Source organism: Anoplopoma fimbria, chromosome 12 (genome assembly GCF_027596085.1).
Source record: "Anoplopoma fimbria isolate UVic2021 breed Golden Eagle Sablefish chromosome 12, Afim_UVic_2022, whole genome shotgun sequence".
NCBI lineage: Eukaryota > Metazoa > Chordata > Actinopteri > Perciformes > Anoplopomatidae > Anoplopoma > Anoplopoma fimbria.
The window spans coordinates 19,080,252-19,099,356 of NC_072460.1; the positions used below are offsets into that span (position 1 = coordinate 19,080,252).

The 19,105-nt window shown below is 38.3% G+C and overlaps 1 protein-coding gene across 1 annotated transcript; it reads right to left on the reverse strand.

The window, feature by feature from the left end:
* Nucleotides 1-10,509: 10,509 nt before the first annotated feature.
* LOC129099630 (tyrosine-protein phosphatase non-receptor type 1-like) lies at nt 10,510-19,055 on the reverse strand. Its single transcript, XM_054608939.1, has 9 exons — nt 18,764-19,055; nt 17,009-17,099; nt 15,875-15,975; nt 15,134-15,232; nt 14,890-15,027; nt 14,543-14,752; nt 14,157-14,318; nt 13,857-14,014; nt 10,510-12,639 (listed from the first exon to the last, which is right to left on the reverse strand). The coding sequence occupies exons 1-9, from the start codon at nt 18,818-18,820 to the stop codon at nt 12,351-12,353; spliced, it is 1,305 nt and encodes a 434-aa protein (XP_054464914.1). The 5' UTR covers nt 18,821-19,055; the 3' UTR covers nt 10,510-12,350.
* Between the last annotated feature and the right edge of the window lie 50 nt (nt 19,056-19,105).

Here is a 19,105-nt window from a genome sequence, read left to right on the forward strand (position 1 = left end):
GTGATGGGGTTTTTTTTTTGATAGGAGTGAATTTTATTTATCTTGTCTTCACCAGTGAGGCTAAAGACATTTTAATAATGCCTCAGATCACCATCACAATACATGATATTACATATACACATTATATAGTGTTTCCACAAAGCAGAAAAGGCCATTCAGTGGTTCGATTAGTGCCCTTACATGGTGACAGAAACCTCATCTGTTTCTGAATATAAAATGAGGATTGCTATGCGATGTTGTGTTCTTCTACCGCCATTACACAATAGAAAAGTGAATGGATTCTTAATACCAGACTGTTCATGATGTTATGTGTTTACTCCTAATGTCAAGGCAATGCATTCCTCTGATTATTCATTGAATGACCGAAAACTCTTCGGATCCTAAAATACATCCAACCAATTTATACTGAAACGATACTGCTGAGAGCAGCAGAAAAATTCTGAAAAAAGAGACACGGTCACACTGCACGTAACACAGAAATGTTAGCTTTATCTTTAGCACACTGCTCTGTCAATAGTCTGCTGGGTCCACTGGCCCAGAGAGGGGTTCAAGGTTGCATGGAAATTAATCAGCAACTAACCTCCTCACACCACCTCAGGTCACGCTTCAACAGCCAGAAGACCTGGCTGGGAGGCGACATACGAATGATCCTAAGCAAACCTTGTTCAAACCTGAGGTGGAAAGCACTCCGCAGAAAATGAAGAAGTTACAAATGGGAGTGACTAAGTAGGTTACACCAGACATGATAGATAAGTAGACTACTTGTTTTGCAGTGGAATTTAACCAAGCCGCTGCATTGCACTGCAAACTATGAAACTTATCTGTCTCAAACAAGGCAAACCCCAGACAGAGAGGATAAAGAAAGAGGCATGGTGGGATTTGTAAGTGATCCATGACAATTCAGGGTGGAGAATGTTTTTCTGACTCAGCAGAAAAGAGCAAAAAACACACCTCATGTAGCTGTTTAGAAGGAGACACTTTTACTTTATTGTCATTGAAAATTCATTCCCTTTATATTCTCCCAAATAAAGTATAAAAACTGTTGCTGTTTTGTGTATTGGAAGATGACATTTTGAACACAGTGGATGTTTCAACACACTCAATGATGGAACAGTTTAGCTTTTAACTGTTGTGCAATATCCTCCCTTTCCAACACATCACCACTTAAAGAATGCTACACCCACATTTGAATAAGACATTGTTATCCTCCATGAACATCACAATAGCTGTAAGAAGTTGTGGTTTAGCTTTAAGCCTTACTGGGTCTGAAACAGTGCCTCTAAACATGATTGTTTTCTTTTTACAGCTTTTAAGAAGAGTTGTAGATACTTTAAAACATAATTAACTAAACCGCAGGAACTAATTAATGTTTCATATAATGTGTTAATGATTTAAAAACCGTCACTCCACTGTTGTGACTATTTTCAGCACATTTTCAGTTCTTCCTGCTCTAATCGTAGCTGTCGTAGCTGTCAGTGTTGGCAAAGAATCATTTAGACATTCTTTGCATTTTTTTCTTCGATGACCCCTCGTTTTCCTATTGGAGCCCCAACGCAGTCATTCCCTGCTCCTGGCTCCCATGCTGACAGGAGAGAGGGAAATTCCCACACAGGATGACCTCTTTTCTTGAAAGTTTAGCCCAGCCCACTTTCCACATTTTACCGTCAATGGGCAGTGTCTGTCCGTAAACTCCTCGTTGCATCACAGCCCCTCCACAAGCCAACTGGCCTCCTAAAAAACTCCTCTGATAAGGCAATACAAACACACACACACACACACACACACACACACACACACACACACACACACACACACACACACACACACACACACACACACACACACACACACACACACACACACACACACACACACACACATCTGTCACTCTAATGTCCACTCTGTACTAGTTGTCTAGTTGTTGAGAAATGGAAGATTTTTTTTTTACTTATTAGTCATGTTTGTACGTTTTTTATGTTCATTACAAGCTGTTCCTCAAGTCATTTTTCTACAACTTTGTGTTAGAGGTTTTTTCCCAAATGAATCAAAAATGTGGATGATAAAAACTCAACCATCTATTACTTAACACATTTGTTAAATTAATTTCGCTTTGGCACAGTTTCTCTTGCTTGTTTAGTTTGACAATGTGTCAGCTAACACTACATTTGTTGCTGTTTTATATCATGAATAAATAACATACAGAAGTGTGTTGTAGTTAAATTGCAATGTGAGCAACAGGGAGCCAAACAGATGAATTAGTGGTTAGTTGCATCTCCATAAATAAGGTTATTTAGGAAAAGGTATGACACAAATTAATAAATGGTAAAGAGCTGCAAGAATTTGTCCATACATTAATTAGTCGATCAATTGAAAATTAATTGGCAACTATTTTGATATCAAATCACAGTTTTAGTATTTTTTTTAAGTGAAAATGTCACATATTTGCTGTTTAACGGTTCCCATATATGAGTATTGAATGATTTTCATTGTTACACATAAACAGAATATCTTTGGATTTTGGAGTGTTGATAAAAAAATAAAAATAAACATTTTGAGGATGTCACGTTGGCCTTTGGGAAATTATATTTTACATTTTTTTTACTAACTTCTGGCATTTTATAACAAATCAATACATTTTAATAAATGTATCTCCAGGTTAATAGTTCATAACATACAATCATTTATTAATTAGAGCAATTACAAAATCCCAAATCAGCACATAACACAGTGATTACTATTTTCTGCTACTTTTATTAAACTTTTGCTTTTAGACATATAGAATGCAATCCATATAAAAGGGATAAGGTGGGCAATATTTGTAATACAGTCAACAGAGACCAAAACCAAAAGTGTATTATTCTAGTCTGTCGATGCGGTTATGACTTCCCTGCCTTCTCTGTTGAACTCAACCCGAAGCTCATTGGTTCCTACTTAAGACGTTAATCTTTAAAAATAGGTCATAAAAACATACTCTGTATGAATACATACTAGTTTAACAGTTTAGTACTGTGGTTTTTAGCAAACCTCACTCAAGCAAGAATAACATTTTCAATTTTTTGTGGACTATTTTGAGCCACAAGACAAACATATTTGGTGCTCCAGTGAATATTTACGGCAACAAGATGGTGTTTGTGGAATTGAGTGAAAAGAACCTACCCACCGTCATCATAGGGAAGGAACATGTCACTCAGGGCAACTATGTGGCTGGAAAAACAATGAAGCTTGATGCACCAAGCAATTAATCATTGTATGGGATTTGTTGACAATTAGAAACAGAGAACATTATGAAAGTCTTTTTTTTTCTTTCTGACAGACACCAGTCAGTTAGTTTCTGTTTTATCTCTTTTAATGTCTGTTATTCTAAATCCACCTGATCACAGTTAATCTGTGGAGTACCTCAAAGTTCTATCCTGGGTCCTGTTTTCATTTTATCGTTATATGTGTTTTTTTGCACATTTCTTCCTTTAATGTCTCAAATTACCTTTAGATAAAACGTAGATGTTATGAGGCTATTTCTAAGCGATACTGCTCAGTTGTGTTGTTTATTTTATTGTATATAGAACATATTCTATTATTTACATTATTATTTTTCATAATCATGTGTAATCTCATAGATTAATTTATAAACAGAGCAAAATGAATAACCAAATAACCCCAAATTTTGAAAACATGCATTGACTTGCAGTTGATTTTAGGACCATTTGGGATCCTCAGATACTACAATGGTTTGTGTAGAAATAATTGATAATGAAACGGTAGGTACTCTTTAAGAATTTTGTTTTGTTCTGTATATTCATGGTTGCAGTGTCACATCATCCCTTCTATCTTTATAATATAAACACTGTTTGCTCAGATTCAGAGTATTGAAGATTTTTAAGGCAAAAAATGATTGCCAACGTAAACTTTCTAATGATTCTCACAAACCTTACCAAAGGCTAACTGTATTCAAGGTGTCTGGACACTCTGAAACTCTGAAATACTCATTAAAACGTAGCCAAACCTGTGTTGTCTTTCTAGCCACAAAAATTAAAACAAATATTTATAAATGGTGATTTTAATACTGTGATTTTGCTTATTTAATTACAGTTCCTCCTCTAAGTGAAAGGAACACCGGACATCCGGACCATGGGTTGTAACGGGAAGCCAGACCGCCTGAGCTACGGTAAACCGACCAGAACATGATATGTCTTCAAGTGCACCAAGATTTCAACATCTTAGTTCACTTCTGCTATTTTCACCGTGGATGACTGTGAAAACACTAAACTGACGTGCAGAAGTGACTTGCGGTGACTACACAGTATCAAGTGCCACTGCCCAGATCTTGTGTAACACCAGGCCATCCTTGCAAAATGACCGTTAATTCTTAGAGTAACATTTGTGTGTAAGAAAAGTACATTTCAATATATTCACAGTGTATGAAGGTATGATAATGGTTTATGTGGAGTGATCAACAGGTGTTTCAAATCCATTTATAGATTAAAATGTAAAGGAGGCCTAATAAAACTTTTCCTTTTCACTGGGCTTTTACAAAATTTGGAAATATGACAGGAAAGTTGTTCATTGAAGCTGTATATAAAATGTGACATATTTGCGATAATAGTGGTTTAGCTGACTATCTTGTTAAAATAAGGAAAAACTAAGGATTTCATGAGAATTTCCCAATTGATAAATAGCAATACAAGAGCAAAAACGACATCTGAGGATGATCCTCCAGAATACATTTGAATTTATTTGAAAATGTATTTCTCTTGTATATCTCCGCCAGATGTGTAGGCAATGGCCACTGCTGTATTGTGTGATGAATGAACGCGACCCACGATTAGCTAACCCTCGGTCTAGACCACAATTTATCAGATGTGTTTTTGACTCGCAAGCCTTACACAACAGATGTGCTGTCATTTTAATCTATCAGTGCAGTGCCCATTGTAAATGTGCCTGTTCAGAACGGGCTGAATGCTTGGCCAGTGATGGTGTTGTTGCTTTCTTGAGTGCCGCTGATACAAATCATTTTACACTCATCACCTCGCTTCCTTGGGTCCTGAGCAATACACCTGCCATGAAATATTTGCATCACACACCCAAGTTGCGGCTACTCGCAGTCAGAAACAGCGGTGAAATACTCTCTAGTTAACGGAAACACAGAGGCTGACTTTACCGTTAGTCGAGGTAGGCAACCTTGGCCCAGGGCCCCCAAAACACCACAAATTATCTTAGATTCATTATGATTTTAAGAAATAAAAAAAATATTGATTTAAGTTATTCAGACTCATTGTATCCCAGAAAGGCTTACAAAAGGCCCCCAAAGCACTTACAATTATATACAGCTCAGCAGTTTAGCCTTCAACTTACTGTGTACTTTTACTTCAGAGAAAAACAGTGTAACAATACATTTACTTGACAGAGAAATGTCACTGGTTACGTTGCAGATTCAGATTTGACTCACAAAATATAACACTTCAAATATTATGCATCATTATTCATTAAACTGTCCAGTAACATATTAGAATTGAAAACTCCACGTTGATAAAAGCGTCTGCTAAATGACTGTAATGTAATGTAATGTAATGTAATGATGAGATGTTAAATACATTTAAGTACATTGTGCTGATAATGCCTCTCTTTCACTCTTCACTCTTTCTAAGTAAACATGCAGGACTCTTACCGTGCAGTATTGATTATTATACTTTATCCCTTACTTTGGAGACATCTTTGAGTATTTTTCTTCAAGCCAAACACACTGTCCAATACATAAAAGATGGAAAACTGTTTTCCCTCTAGACATACAGTCTTTGGTTTCCCCCACTGTGTCTTTGGTATATATATATAGTAGTTTCAGTAAAATGTACTAAAGTAGATGCACAAGTAACTTATTGAAGTAAAAAGTAGCATTAAATGGTTACATGTTTTAAAGAATAAATAAAAACTCATACAGTACAAGTACCTCGAATGTGAACTAAAGTTCAGCAGTAAATTAACCTCTTTTTACATTCCACCACTGAATAAAAGATGGTATTTGTTACACTATATTATAGAGATCTATTACAGGGTCATGATGAAAACCATTCACAGTGAACAAATCACTCAACAGCGATGAGCCAACATTGATTTAGTACAAACTGGCTCCTGCTCACACATAGTAGATCCCAGTAATTTATTATGTAGTTCATTATTGCAGAACTTTATAAAAAGGAAGACATCCAACTCGTCTTTCACAATGCCGCAGTTTCTATGTATATTGAAAGTTCAATCCAGTGCGCTATTCCTCAAAGCTCACCTCTAAAACTTTCCTAGATTACCAGACACTCTGACATGCAGCTCAATTAAACTGATATCCTGTTTTAGTTTGACAACTTGGGCATTGGAAATTGTGAGTAATATGGAAGTGAACCTCTAACACATTCAAGAAATGCCATAAACAGTTGTGCAAACGTAAGGCATGTTGAGGGCACGTACTGTAAATTGTACATTTTAATTAAATCGGGATGAAAGATGAACGCGGTTTGATGGAACCAGCTCTGCAGGAAGTTAAACATTTACTTGGTATAGCGGTTATTTACTGACTTGTCATTCTATAGCTTTGTGGGAAATGTTATTGATAATAATGCAGTTAAAAAGTTATATTCAGGTCTTTTATTCCAATTTAAAGACTTACCTTAAAGAGGGGAAAAAATAAGACATGTATTTCGAGAGAATACATGTGAATTTAGACCAACTATAGGAAAACTGTGGGAAGATAGTTCCCCTCTGATCTTATGACTGCACGTAAGAAAGCCTGACAGAGACTTTTTTTAAAATAAACACTGTTTTGTCGCTGCAAAGTAAGATAATAAAATGTACAGTAAATTGTCACCTCTACACTCATTAAATCACAGATACCTTGACATAATAGTAGGAGTCATGTGTGGGCTTTGACATCTACAGATTACTCAACAGGAAGTAGGGTGTGTTGACGACTTTGGCAGCAATGAAAACATTCCACCCACGATAGCTTAACTATGTGACCATCCCCACGTTCACGTCTTACCTTTCACCTCATTCCCAAAAGTTGTTGTCACAAACACACAATCATTGACATGTGTGTTTGTGTGCTTGTGTCACAGACTCAGTGATGCATCGAAATCAAACTCGGATGCATCGATTTATTTTGCTTTTATTTCCACAGTTGCTATGAAAAAAGCAACAACAATAACCCAAAAGAACACTGTGGTGACATCTGTGGTGAGGCAGGCAGGTCAGCCAGCTTTGTTTACATGTGGACTATTTATCGAAGAGGACGTCATCACTCCTTACGGGGAGCTTTGAACCAAGGGGAAGCACCAGCTCCAACCTCTTGGTATTTACGATATGACCTATATACATGAACCTAGCCAATGACAGTCAGAGTACTTTATGTGACATTGATGTCTGACGTTTTGTCCACAACAGCAACAGACGAGGGGGGGACAGGAACAGGAACAGGAACTGCTCACGGGTGAATGTCTCCACAGATGCAACCAAAGACATCAGCCTCTGAAAGAGAGGCTGCAGTTTAATAAGAACAACAACACAGTGGTGGGTTTTTTCGAACCCATTCCATATTTAAAAAATCAATCCTGCTGCTCGATTAGGAACGCAGTTTTATTCTTATGATAGAGCACGTAAACATGCCATGTTTAAGTAAGGACTAAATGCTGGGCTGATGCTTAGAGGCACACAGATCTTTTACTCAAGTACTAATAGGACAATTTAAAGAACTCCAATACAAGTAGAAATCCTGCTTTCAAAATCACAGAGGTATTATCAGCAGAATGCACTTATATCACCAAAAGTAAAAGTACTCCTATTGCAGAAAAATGTCCGCTGTGACTGATTTATTATGACATTATTAGATTGTAACTACCTTAATAGCATTTTACCGTAATAGCTGGTTGATACGGAGCTTCTGTTATCTAAGTTCTATACAGTTGGATAGTTTAGTCTACTGATTCCCAACCGAGGGTTCTGGCCCCTCCACAAGATAAATCTGAAGTGCCACACATTTGATACTCAAACCTGTTTTGCGCCTTGAACAGTTATTTAAATTAAGCCATTAGAAAAGCTTAGTAAGCTTATAAGGAGCCCCAACTAGACACTGCTTTTCAACGATCAATACCAGTCTCATGTCTGTATGCTAAACATGAACAACCAGTTAGCATAACTTTTTTATTTTTTAGCATATATTGAAGCATATGGTACTCAAATGTAATGCTAGTACCCCATAATTATACTTAAGTACAATACTTCAGTAAATGTATTGAGTTGCATTCCACCACTGGTCGATACTGAGGGCTGACGGTGTCTCACTCACTCCCCTGTCTTTTGTAAGTTTTGAAATGATAAGGGCATGAAGAGACATGGTACACCTGACAGCCCGCTTGAACTTCCTTGTATCAGGCTTCCATTGAAAACCGCTGCCGTGTGTGGTGACTCAGACTTTGCAGAGTCACACTTGGAATGGTCTGACTCCCCTCAAATTCAGGAATTTCCTGATGCCTGCTTGGTTCCCTGCGCAAAAAGGATCTGCAGGCTAGAAAAGAGATTTACAGTCAAAGATGGTCCCACCCACCCTCACAGCTGGCCAGTCATTGGGAAGTTCCAAGTTAATAACTAAACTGAGGACACATGCTGGAAGAGTCAGCAGGGCAGGGCAGATATCCTTTTGGGTCGATTGTGAATGTGGAGTCAGCATTATCCACAATTAAGCTGAGCAAGGAGGCTCTGTAGTGCACTTCTGACATTTGTTCAAGTGACGTTACTTAAAACTGTCATATTGTGAAGAGCAGCAATATGTCATGTTATTTTAAAACATTGAAATGCGTAGGCTTTTGTGGATGACATACATAGATATGATATACATTAAAAATAAGTAACAAAATGACAATACTCTTGACCACAAACAGTCATGACAACACTGTGTGATCAGACGGTCTGTAGTTTCAACAGAAAGAACTGTGGCTTTAAGAAGACTTCCGGTCCTCGGTCACACCTTGATTGTAGTTTTCCTAGATGAGTGCAGCTTGTTCCATCATGCCAGATTGCTTACGTCAGCAGTGAGCGGTGGTTGGGAGTGCTATTACTCACTCTGTTTAAGTTGCATTTTTGTACAGCACGTACGAGCCTCTTATTTCCCAAACAGGAAGTTCTAGCCAAGACCGTTGCCAAATCATCTGTACTATATCAGTGTGGTGGAGTTTACTCAAGCTAGGCATGTGTCAAGACATGTTCTTCCGCCCTTTAGTGTTCACTGACCATTATTATTGTTGTCCTTTACACTTAAATTAAGCTGAACTTATTCTTGGGCTTAGCGGAGCAGTTTGGACATCAACCTAAACATTTTCTGGGTGTGTTTTCACAACAAACTGTCAGAATAAATATAAGAATTTAGTATTGTTATGTTCTATAGTAGTATTTTTCATGTCAAATCATCTTAGTGTAGTTGGAAGCCTATAGATTATGAACAAAATGAGAGCAATATTTGTGGCATGCAACGTCACAATCCCCGTAATGACGAGAGGCCGTTTATGCTCTGCCAATAGAGGATAACTCATGACTCCGTTTACAGTAAATAAAAGTACAAAGGCAATTAAAAGTAATTCATGACTAAACCCAGGTTTTATACAGAAAACAAGAAAGGGAGGGGGGGGGGCTGCAATAAAAGCCAGGGCTCCATATGAGCAGTCAGGAACCAGCATGTTTTACAGTTCAACAGAGCCACCTGGTGGTGTTTTTAAAACCTTTCACTCAGACTCTGGAAGCAGAGAATTATCAACACTCACCAAGCTGGAAGAAGTACTCAGATCTTTTATAATACAAATACTGTTACAATTGACATCAAATTATACGTACCTAAATCAAAAGTACTCATTATGCAGAATTGTCCATTTCAGAATAACACATATAAAATCATTGGATTTACTTAGTGACGCATTAATTAGTCCTTAAATGTTTTTGCTGGTGAAGGTGGAGCAAGTTTCAGATACTTAATATATTGCTGGCTAGTGTAAAACATAATAATACATCATCATTTATTAGTTGATAGATTGGTTTTGTAATAATAATCTAAATCTGCAAAGTAACAAATAACTACATCTGTCACATAAATATAGTGGGGTTCAAGTACCTGAACATTTTATCTATGTACTGTACTTTAGTAAATGTACTTACTTACTTTCCAGCACTGTACTCATATTGTTAAAAACTAAAATAATAAAGGAAATGTAAAGTGACATAAGAGTACAAAACATTGACATCCTACTGGAAGATTTCCTGACATCCTTGGAGATATGTTGGTACCCTTTGTAAAGGATTTACAAGTCATAACTAATGTTGGCTTTATTCATTAATAGATAATTTACTAATGTCAGTTATAAACATCACACACGGTCATGTATGACATTTTATTACCATAGTCATTACCACAGTCTAGAAGTGAGAATTAGAATGAGGTTATAGATGTAAATGTGTTGGAAAAAACCTGCACAAATCAACAGTAGACTTTGTTTTTTATTTAAAAAGTAAAACAACAAATGTAAATAAAAAAATACATGTTTTTGAGCTCAGCATAAGTAGAAAAACAGGAAAACCTGGTGCGATGGCTGCACAAGTGCTGAGATGTAATCTCTTGCTAAAGCAGAAAAAAAAAAAAAAAAAAAATCAGAACACTGAAACCTGATTTGGAAAAAAATATATATATATCTAATAAGGGTGCGTCCTTGAGGACTTTCATACATTCTAAAGTAAAAGTACAGCTGTCTGACTCACGTACTGAACTTTGTCGAGTCACAAAGGTAAACTGAATGCTAGCAGCTTAGCTAATCTCTTTTTATGACAAAACCTGTTGATTCACAAATGCAGCATGCTAAAATGAAACTGGTTCATACAAAACAATATTGCCAGCTGAGGGCCGCGCCATGACACAACGGTTCATCGCTACAGTGTATTGTTTTCATCCCTGTGCTGGTGTTGGATTTTTGGTTTGTTCAAAAGACCCTGGTTCCCCATTCAAGCTCGAGAGTTTGACAAAGTAAAGGGTGACACATTATTAAGTATTTTTTATTGCTGGCGAAAAGAGTCGGGTGTTCGCTACTTTGTGTCTCAATAAGCTGGCGTTCTTGTGTGAAACTAAACAGACGTAACGATACAACAGCGTCATTCAGGTTGTTACACATTCTCCTGGAATGAAAAGCCACAACACAATTTAAACTACCGTGACTGAAAACACTGAATGGCCAAAGCCAGGTGTTATTTCCTTATTTAAAAATCATCTGCAGATTTTTTCCACTGTCAATGTTGTGAATGCCAAGCAAACGGAGAAAGAGACAAACCACCCTGTGCCTGCACCATTTTGTTTTTAAAAATACTTGTCTGTGTCACGTTTGAGCCACCAGGGAGAGAAAATGCAGAGGGAGTCAATTACCAGGAGACAACTCAGTCTACATGTCCCATTTGACTTAATGAAAAATGTTATATTAATATTTCTCACTGAGTAGATTTAACTCAAGCATCAGTCGAAAGCTCCACTAACTACCTCTCACGCAGATGTCTACACACAAACACACACATACTGCATGTACTCAAATCAGCAGGCCTCCTGCAGACCTACACAGGCCATCAGTGAGGACAGATAATCCAATGCCCACCCCAGCATGCATCGCTTATCTAGTGGCACAGAGTTGCTCCCCTCTAACTTTCACATCCTTCGCCTCACTGTTGGGTTGAATATTGAACCACAACAAACGAACAAAAAAAGGTTTCTGGTCAAAAATCTGGCTGTATGATTTCTGATCATTTATGTAGGCAAAAGAAAGAAAAGGTGACAAAAAACAGTGAAATCCTAACTGACACCTTAGTAAGGGTTGAAATGGAAGAACACATACAAGTGTCATTTGGTAAATAAGAGAGGAGACACGTGTTAAATGGGCTGACGGGCCATTCATCCTGGTTCACAGAACAGGGGTTGTGAAAACAAACCCTCCTTTTCCTCAACAGACACGTATCGTCTGTTGAGTCTGTGTTTGAGTCGGGACACGTATTTGGGATGTGACACCTGAAAAAACTAAGGCCCTGAGCATCCATGATGACACATTGAAAGAACGTTTGGGTGGGTAAAGAGGATTTGCAGCCTGTTATTGCCAACAAACCAAAACCCCTTCACACTGCATTTGTAAAAAAATAAACGAGTGAACCTGAATCTGCTGAAGTCCAAATAGTCCACTCACTCGTAGAGTAAACCCAAAGTCAAAGCAGGCTGATTGGCCAGCCTAGTCCACGTTGAAACAATCGGTGGAGAGACAGAGAGCAACAAAAAAAAAAAGGAGGAGGAAGGACAGACATCAGTGGAAACAGGCTCGATAACAGACGTAAGCACTGAGAGCCAGCACTGTGCACAGGCACACGTTGGTTAGTAGGGGGGACCAGGTCCCCGGCACAGGAGAGCTTTCCTTCGGCGGCTCCACGACCTCGGGCTGCTCCTGCTCCTCCGTCTCCTGCTGGTGGGATATCAATGGAGCTTTGGGGTTGTGATCTTCGGTTCCAATGTGGCCGTGGAGCTGGTCAGCACCGTCAGGAGGAGGCTGGGGGGCAGCGATGTTCCTCTTACGCAGCTCCGACTCTTGTGTGGACCTGAGCAGAGGAGAGCAGCGTCAAGCTTTAATGTCACCGAGCAATTTGGTTTAGTTTGGTTTTATTAAGTGGATGTAACGGTTGGGAGATGAAGTTTTCCCTGAGAAACACTCCTGGAGCCGGTTGCCCCAGCTCCTCGGAGTTCAAACATAGTAATAACATGTTTATTAATTTAAATGTATTGAGCATGTACTAGTAGAGATTAGCTGTTACTAAATATTGTCGCCCAACAATCTAACACTAGCTTGCGAACATGAAATGTTCAGAAAGGTATTATGAAAATATGGCCGACACATCTGACCCAACACTTGATAGGATGCTTCTTAATAAGAATGTAAATGGGGATTATTTTAATCTACATACCATTATATTAACGCAACAGACAAAACATTATGCCAACGCGATCGACCTAATGATGTCAGGTTAGCACAATCGACATTTTCCACACACTTCCATCAATACTGCCATCACTGAAACGCACATTTCTCCACGTAAACACAAATAAAGAAAGCAAAGTCATAACTGCATTAACAACGTTTTGTCAGGTTTTCAGTGTAGCATCATGCAGCTAGAGCATTACTTCCACAAACACTTTGGAATGGTTATGCTGCAGCTTTAGAAGCTATAGTGACTTTCTGTTTACATTTTAAATTGGACTGCTTTACACACACAACTAAAATCTGTACTAGCTAAGATGTTAACGTTTGAATGGTGCAACCTGCTTTATTAAGTCACTAGTTTGAAACTAGACTAGTAATTGACGGCTGCCCTCCGAAACCCGACCAGTTCAACTGGTCAGCTTTACTGGTTGAGAGCTCCGTTATGGCACTTCACAAAATATGTGCACTACCAGCTTTCTCGACAAAACAGATTTTTTTTTTAACCTGGCTTGTAGTCGCTGAATCCAAACAGAAACAGTTCTTGTGGCTCTGCCAACTTTTAAAAGCTGTGATGAAATTTGAGTTTATCTCAGCATTTCTACCAGCTGGTGCTGTCTGATTATCAGCATGTAGAAGTTTAATGTCATACCTGCTGCCTCATATGCCTCCTGTGCTCCCTTTAAGCGTGTTTAGCCAAGCTTGCCACTATGTATGCCAGCATGATGGTTTTATAAATAGCTGTTGCAACCTAATCCTGTCCTTTTCTTTTAAAGTTCACACTAAAGATGACAGACAAACTAAAACTAAATCTTTCAATTAAATGATTTGGATGATTACCCCAAGCTTTGGATCTCCATCGGTTGGATGAACTCATCTTCGGGAAAGAAGGATGTCTCAATTTTGCCGTTGTCAGGGTCTCTGGGAGGAGGAAGAGGAGGCGGAGGGGTGAACTCTGGAGGATCATCTTCCTCGTTTGAGAGCTCCTTCCAGGAGTCCTTGAGAAGAAACAAAATCCTTTTATTTGCAAAAGTACTTAAATAAAAACTGTACTTAACATAATACCCAATTGATATATTTCTTAAATCAAAAAGAAGATACATTGAGTGAAACTTGAGCGGAATAGACAGGAGGACTTGCCTGCAGAGATGTATCTCCGTTGATATACTTGGCACCTTCAATGACGGCTAGGTAGGAGAACCGAAGTTGATCTGCTGTCTGAATCAAGCCCATGCGATAGCGTCGCATCTCCAGCAGCACTTCACGAATACGCACCGAAGTAGGGTCCTTACGGATGGACATCTACATAATACACCAAAAACGTTTAGTACACAAGAGCCTCGAGTTTCAAGTCAAAGTTTATCTTACAGCTATAACTGTGGATTTCTACACGGTAGAGTCAGACCGTTTACACTCTCCAGTACTGGTTTCTTGTTTCAATGATCAAGTAATTGAGTGCTATTCTATTTTTTGCAGACAGATAGATACAGCATCATGATTTCTCGATAGCAGAGCTCTGTACTGACCAATAACAGGCAGGTGTCCACAAGACAAAAGGTCCCAGAGCGTCCGATGCCGGCGCTGCAGTGCACCACCACTGGTCCCTGGTCAGAATTCAGACAACCCGACTTCCGCACCTTGAGCAGGAAGTTAAGGAAGGATGCGGGAGACTCTGGTACCCCAAAGTCAGGCCAGGTGGTGTAGTGAAAATGTAAAACCTCACGAGTCTCATGAGTCTGTAAAAGAAGATCAGATATGCAAGGAATAAAAAGACCATAGAAGAGACTAGGATGGATGCACAAAGTATTAAAGGCTGAAACCAAGTCTACTTTTACACACATATTTAAAAAAGAAAAAAAAGAAACAAACTTACCGACAGATTTTCCAGCTCCAGCTGACGGACTGTGTAGTAAGATTTGACGTCTTCTGAAATGAAGGTGAGCTTGAAATTGGCATCTTCAAAGATGGCATCTCTCTCCTCTTGCTGTGGCCAATACTGGGCACATTTTACCTAAAACCCAAATAAAATTGACATTACACAAAACCGAAAGAGAAAAGCAATGATGCTACGGGGCAAACAGTCCAGTGACACTGTGAGGAGAGGAACCACCGCTTACAGATCCTTTCTCTATGACTCGGTTCAGCATCACTACACCGTGGGTCTTCTGCTGCCACACCATCTCCCAGAAGTTGCCACATGTGTTTGGAAGAGGTCCCTGAAAAAAAAGAACCACTGTTGTGTTAGAAGAGTGGATTTTATTCTTAGTCAAACTAGAAAAATAGCAATGCATCTATTTAAAGATCTCAGCAAAGAATTTCTTATTGCTGAGCATACTATTATTAAAAAAATTGATCATCATATATAATATAATATAATATATACATATGACAGTATTTGTCAGAAATTCTAATTCCTCCTGTGAAGATTATTTTAATATCTTACTTTATTACACCCGTTTCTACTCATACTGTCATTTATTATCTTTTTACACACCAGCTTCCACTTACGCGTTCCCACAGGAGGATTTGGTTATTGACAAATACATTAATATTTATACCATGTTGTAAACCATTTGTCAAATGTTGTCACACTCAGTTACCAGTTTATTAAGTACAGCTGCAATAAATCAAACATTCATGAAGGTTATGATGTTCTGTTTTAACTTTACATCTCTGTTCATCTTTATAAATATTTTGGAAGATTTGTCCACCCCTATATGTATCAATGAGGCAGGCTAAATATATATAATATCATTTATTTATATATATATATATATATATATATATAAAATATCGTGCAATATCATATAATAACAGATGTGATCGCTGTGCAGAGGAGTGAACTGGATCTTTCTTACCTGAGTGAGGATATATTTCCTCTGTGCCTCTTCTACGGTTATGAGGCTGGCATTAATGTAGTCATTCGTTCCCAGCTGCAGACATATTCTGCTGTGGTCAACTTAAGAGAGGATGAAAAGAAGAAAAGTGAAAATAAGCTTGTATGTTTCCACCATGACACAAACCCTCAGGGGACTACAGATCAGACACAGCTGCTTCAGGGAAACAAATGATAAGTCTGTCTTTGAGCAAAACGCAGGTGTTTGCTTTTAATACTGGGGTGGATAACGTACTCTGTTCTTTATCCACTGAAAAAAGTAAGTTTCAGGCCAGAAATTTTTACATTTTTACACACTTGATGGCACATATGCAGTTAGTATTTGCATCGATTATTCAGTGTGAAAAGGAGGAAACCACATGGTTCAGCTGTTATAGAAAAACATTTTGGTCATTTATTTTATTTCAAACACTGGACTCCTCTGAATAGTTGTTCTTACATGAAAAGAAACAACTGTAGTCAAAGGCAGTGGGTCTGTGGGCATAGCTGAGCATAAAAGATATATAATAACACTTAAATGTACTTCAATGTTGTGTTTTTAAAGAGTAAATGTACGATTAGAAGTGGAGAAAACAAGTAGTATAGTTTTTAATTATGCTTGAAATGTGAATCAAATCTACTGAGATATGTACAGATGGATGATCTGATCGATGATCAACGCTAACTTCTTGTACAGCGTTTTAAACTTGTACGACTGCATTGTTGGTTTAAGATTATTGGGACAAATTGGTGTGATTCATTTCCTACTGTAATGTACTATTGACAACCTTAATAAATTCACAGTTAAGAGGCCAAAAGTAATGAACTGGAAGTCACCTCCTTGATGACGTCGATCCCCAGTGATGCAACCCTCTGCCTATTGTGTAATACTGACATTGTGTTATTTCAAATGACTGAGGTCAAGCAGCAGAACGCTGTTTGTATAACACTCAACTATTAAAGACTCAGTTGATGCTGCTGTAACTTCAAACAATAGGTCACCATGTTTGAACACGAAGTAGCAGATTACAGAGCTGTCACCAATTTAAAAAGGAATATTTTAAACATTGGGAACCGCTCTGTTCGGTGCAATCAGTCGGATAGAAGAGCTACTCACATGGGCTAACATCTCTGTAACGATTCCGATTCTTGTTTTCAGGCAATTTGGCAACTTTGCATGGGAGTTCACATGACTGCTGGCGAATCTCCTGTGACAGAATAATAATTAAAAAAAGATTAACATTTACATAATGTTGACATGACATTAAAAGGTCTGATGTAACATGGTGCAGGCTGTCCCCATGGCTGTTAGATGCTTTAAAGCTGAACGCTGTGATGGATCTTGAGGGGGGTTTTTCCTTCGTTCATTGAAACAATTCTATGAATTCTAAAAACAAAACAAAAAAATACTTTCAACTCCCTCAAAAATATCATACTCATCTGTGTGGGCGGGGTGTTGAACATTTTAGTTCACACACACACGACTGAATAAACTGTGAAAATATAATATTAACACCTGATCCACACTGATTAGTAATGAATGGATATTTTGTGCAAGAAACTGTGGACAAACCGTTAAGAAAGAATCCAAAGCAGTGATGGACCGTAACTAAGCATGTTTACTCAATCCCGTACTTAAGTACAGTTATACTTTTACCTTATTTGAGTATTTCCATTTTGCACTAGGCCTAAATATCTTGCTTATACTCCACTACAATTTGAAAGCCAATATTGTACTTTCTTCTCCATTACATTTACATAATTACATTACTAACATTACATTACTTTGCAAATTCAGATTTTGAATACAGAGTATGAACCAACTCATGTATTATTATAGGTTAAGCTACAAAGAAGTATATAAAGTAGTTGCACCAATAATCACCGGTTATATATAAGAATCTGAAATGAGCCATTCTACACAATATGTACTTTAATATTTGGTACTGTGAGTATAATATGATGCTAATACTTTTGTACTTTTACTTGTAGACCACATGACACTAAAAACCTCTGCAACACAAATACACTGTGCAATACAATAGTTATAATAGTTTCTGTCTGTATATATAATATTTCAGTTACTGTGGATTCTTTACTGTTTTTTTTATTGCTCATTTGCTTATTTATCATACTTATTTTTGATCTTGTTTTTTTTTACCAAGTCTCTTGTTTGCACTATCCTCTATGCTGCTGTAATCCTGTAAAGTTCTTGTTTGAATGCCGCTTCTGGGACTAATAAAGGATTATCTTATCTTGTTTGAATGCAGGACTTTTACTTCTGTAAGATTTTGAATGCAGTACTTTTACTTCTGTAAGATTTTGAATGCAGGACTTTTACTTCTGTAAGATTTTGAATGCAGTATTTTACTTCTGTAAGATTTTGAATGCAGTACTTTTACTTCTGTAAGATTTTGAATGCAGTATTTTACTTCTGTAAGATTTTGAATTTACTTTTACTTCTGTAAGATTTTGAATGCAGTATTTTACTTCTGTAAGAATGGATTTTGAATGCAGGACTTTTACTTGCAACACACATTAACTGTGGCATTGCTGCATGTGCTCAAGTAACAGATCTGAGTACTTTTTCCCACACTGACTCAATGTACAATTTGTATTAAATATAAGATAGCATCAGTTTGGTGATGGTGGAGGAGGAGGTGGTGGTGGTGGTGGGGGGTTGCAGCTCGCTTCAGACCCGGGCAGATTCATCAGTCATCGGGTTGAGCAGGGACCAAACTAAAAGCCTTATAACAGACATGAAATAATAGCTCTGCTGCTGCAAACTCGTGTGCATGATCTACGAGTCGTCCTGAGAGTGGAGCCTCACTCACAGTCCGTCTGCACCCCGGTGGTGCCGGAGATCTCCTACCTGGTAGATGGCGTTCCAGCTCCCGTTTTCATCGATTTCCCGAAACTCGGCTTCCATTGCTGACAGTCCAGCTGCCACTCCTTCTTCTTCTCCTCCTGCTTCTTCTATGTCCTCCCCAGAGATGGACTTACGGCGGCTCCAAGGTGTTTAAACAACGTGTACTCTCAACTGTGTCCCGCACGAAGCTGCCAATTGTTCCGTCTTATATCCTGTAATTCTCGGTCGGACGGCTCAGATCACCGTGTTACCTCTCGGCCTGCTGTGAGCGGAAACACGCTGCTGGCTCCTCCCACTCCGCGTCACCGCCGGAAGGGCATCTTGCGTACGGAACGTAGCACCGGC

Bases quoted from the DNA above. Each gene is read 5' to 3' on its own strand.
- LOC129099630 (XM_054608939.1), bottom strand. From the start codon at position 18,820: ATGGAAGCCGAGTTTCGGGAAATCGATGAAAACGGGAGCTGGAACGCC. The intron at 15,976-17,008 runs GTGAGTAGCTCT...TCCTCTCTTAAG, and splicing joins TTACAGAGATGTTAGCCCAT to TTGACCACAGCAGAATATGT. The intron at 14,753-14,889 runs GTAAGTTTGTTT...CTTCTTTTACAG, and splicing joins TGGAGCTGGAAAATCTGTCG to ACTCATGAGACTCGTGAGGT.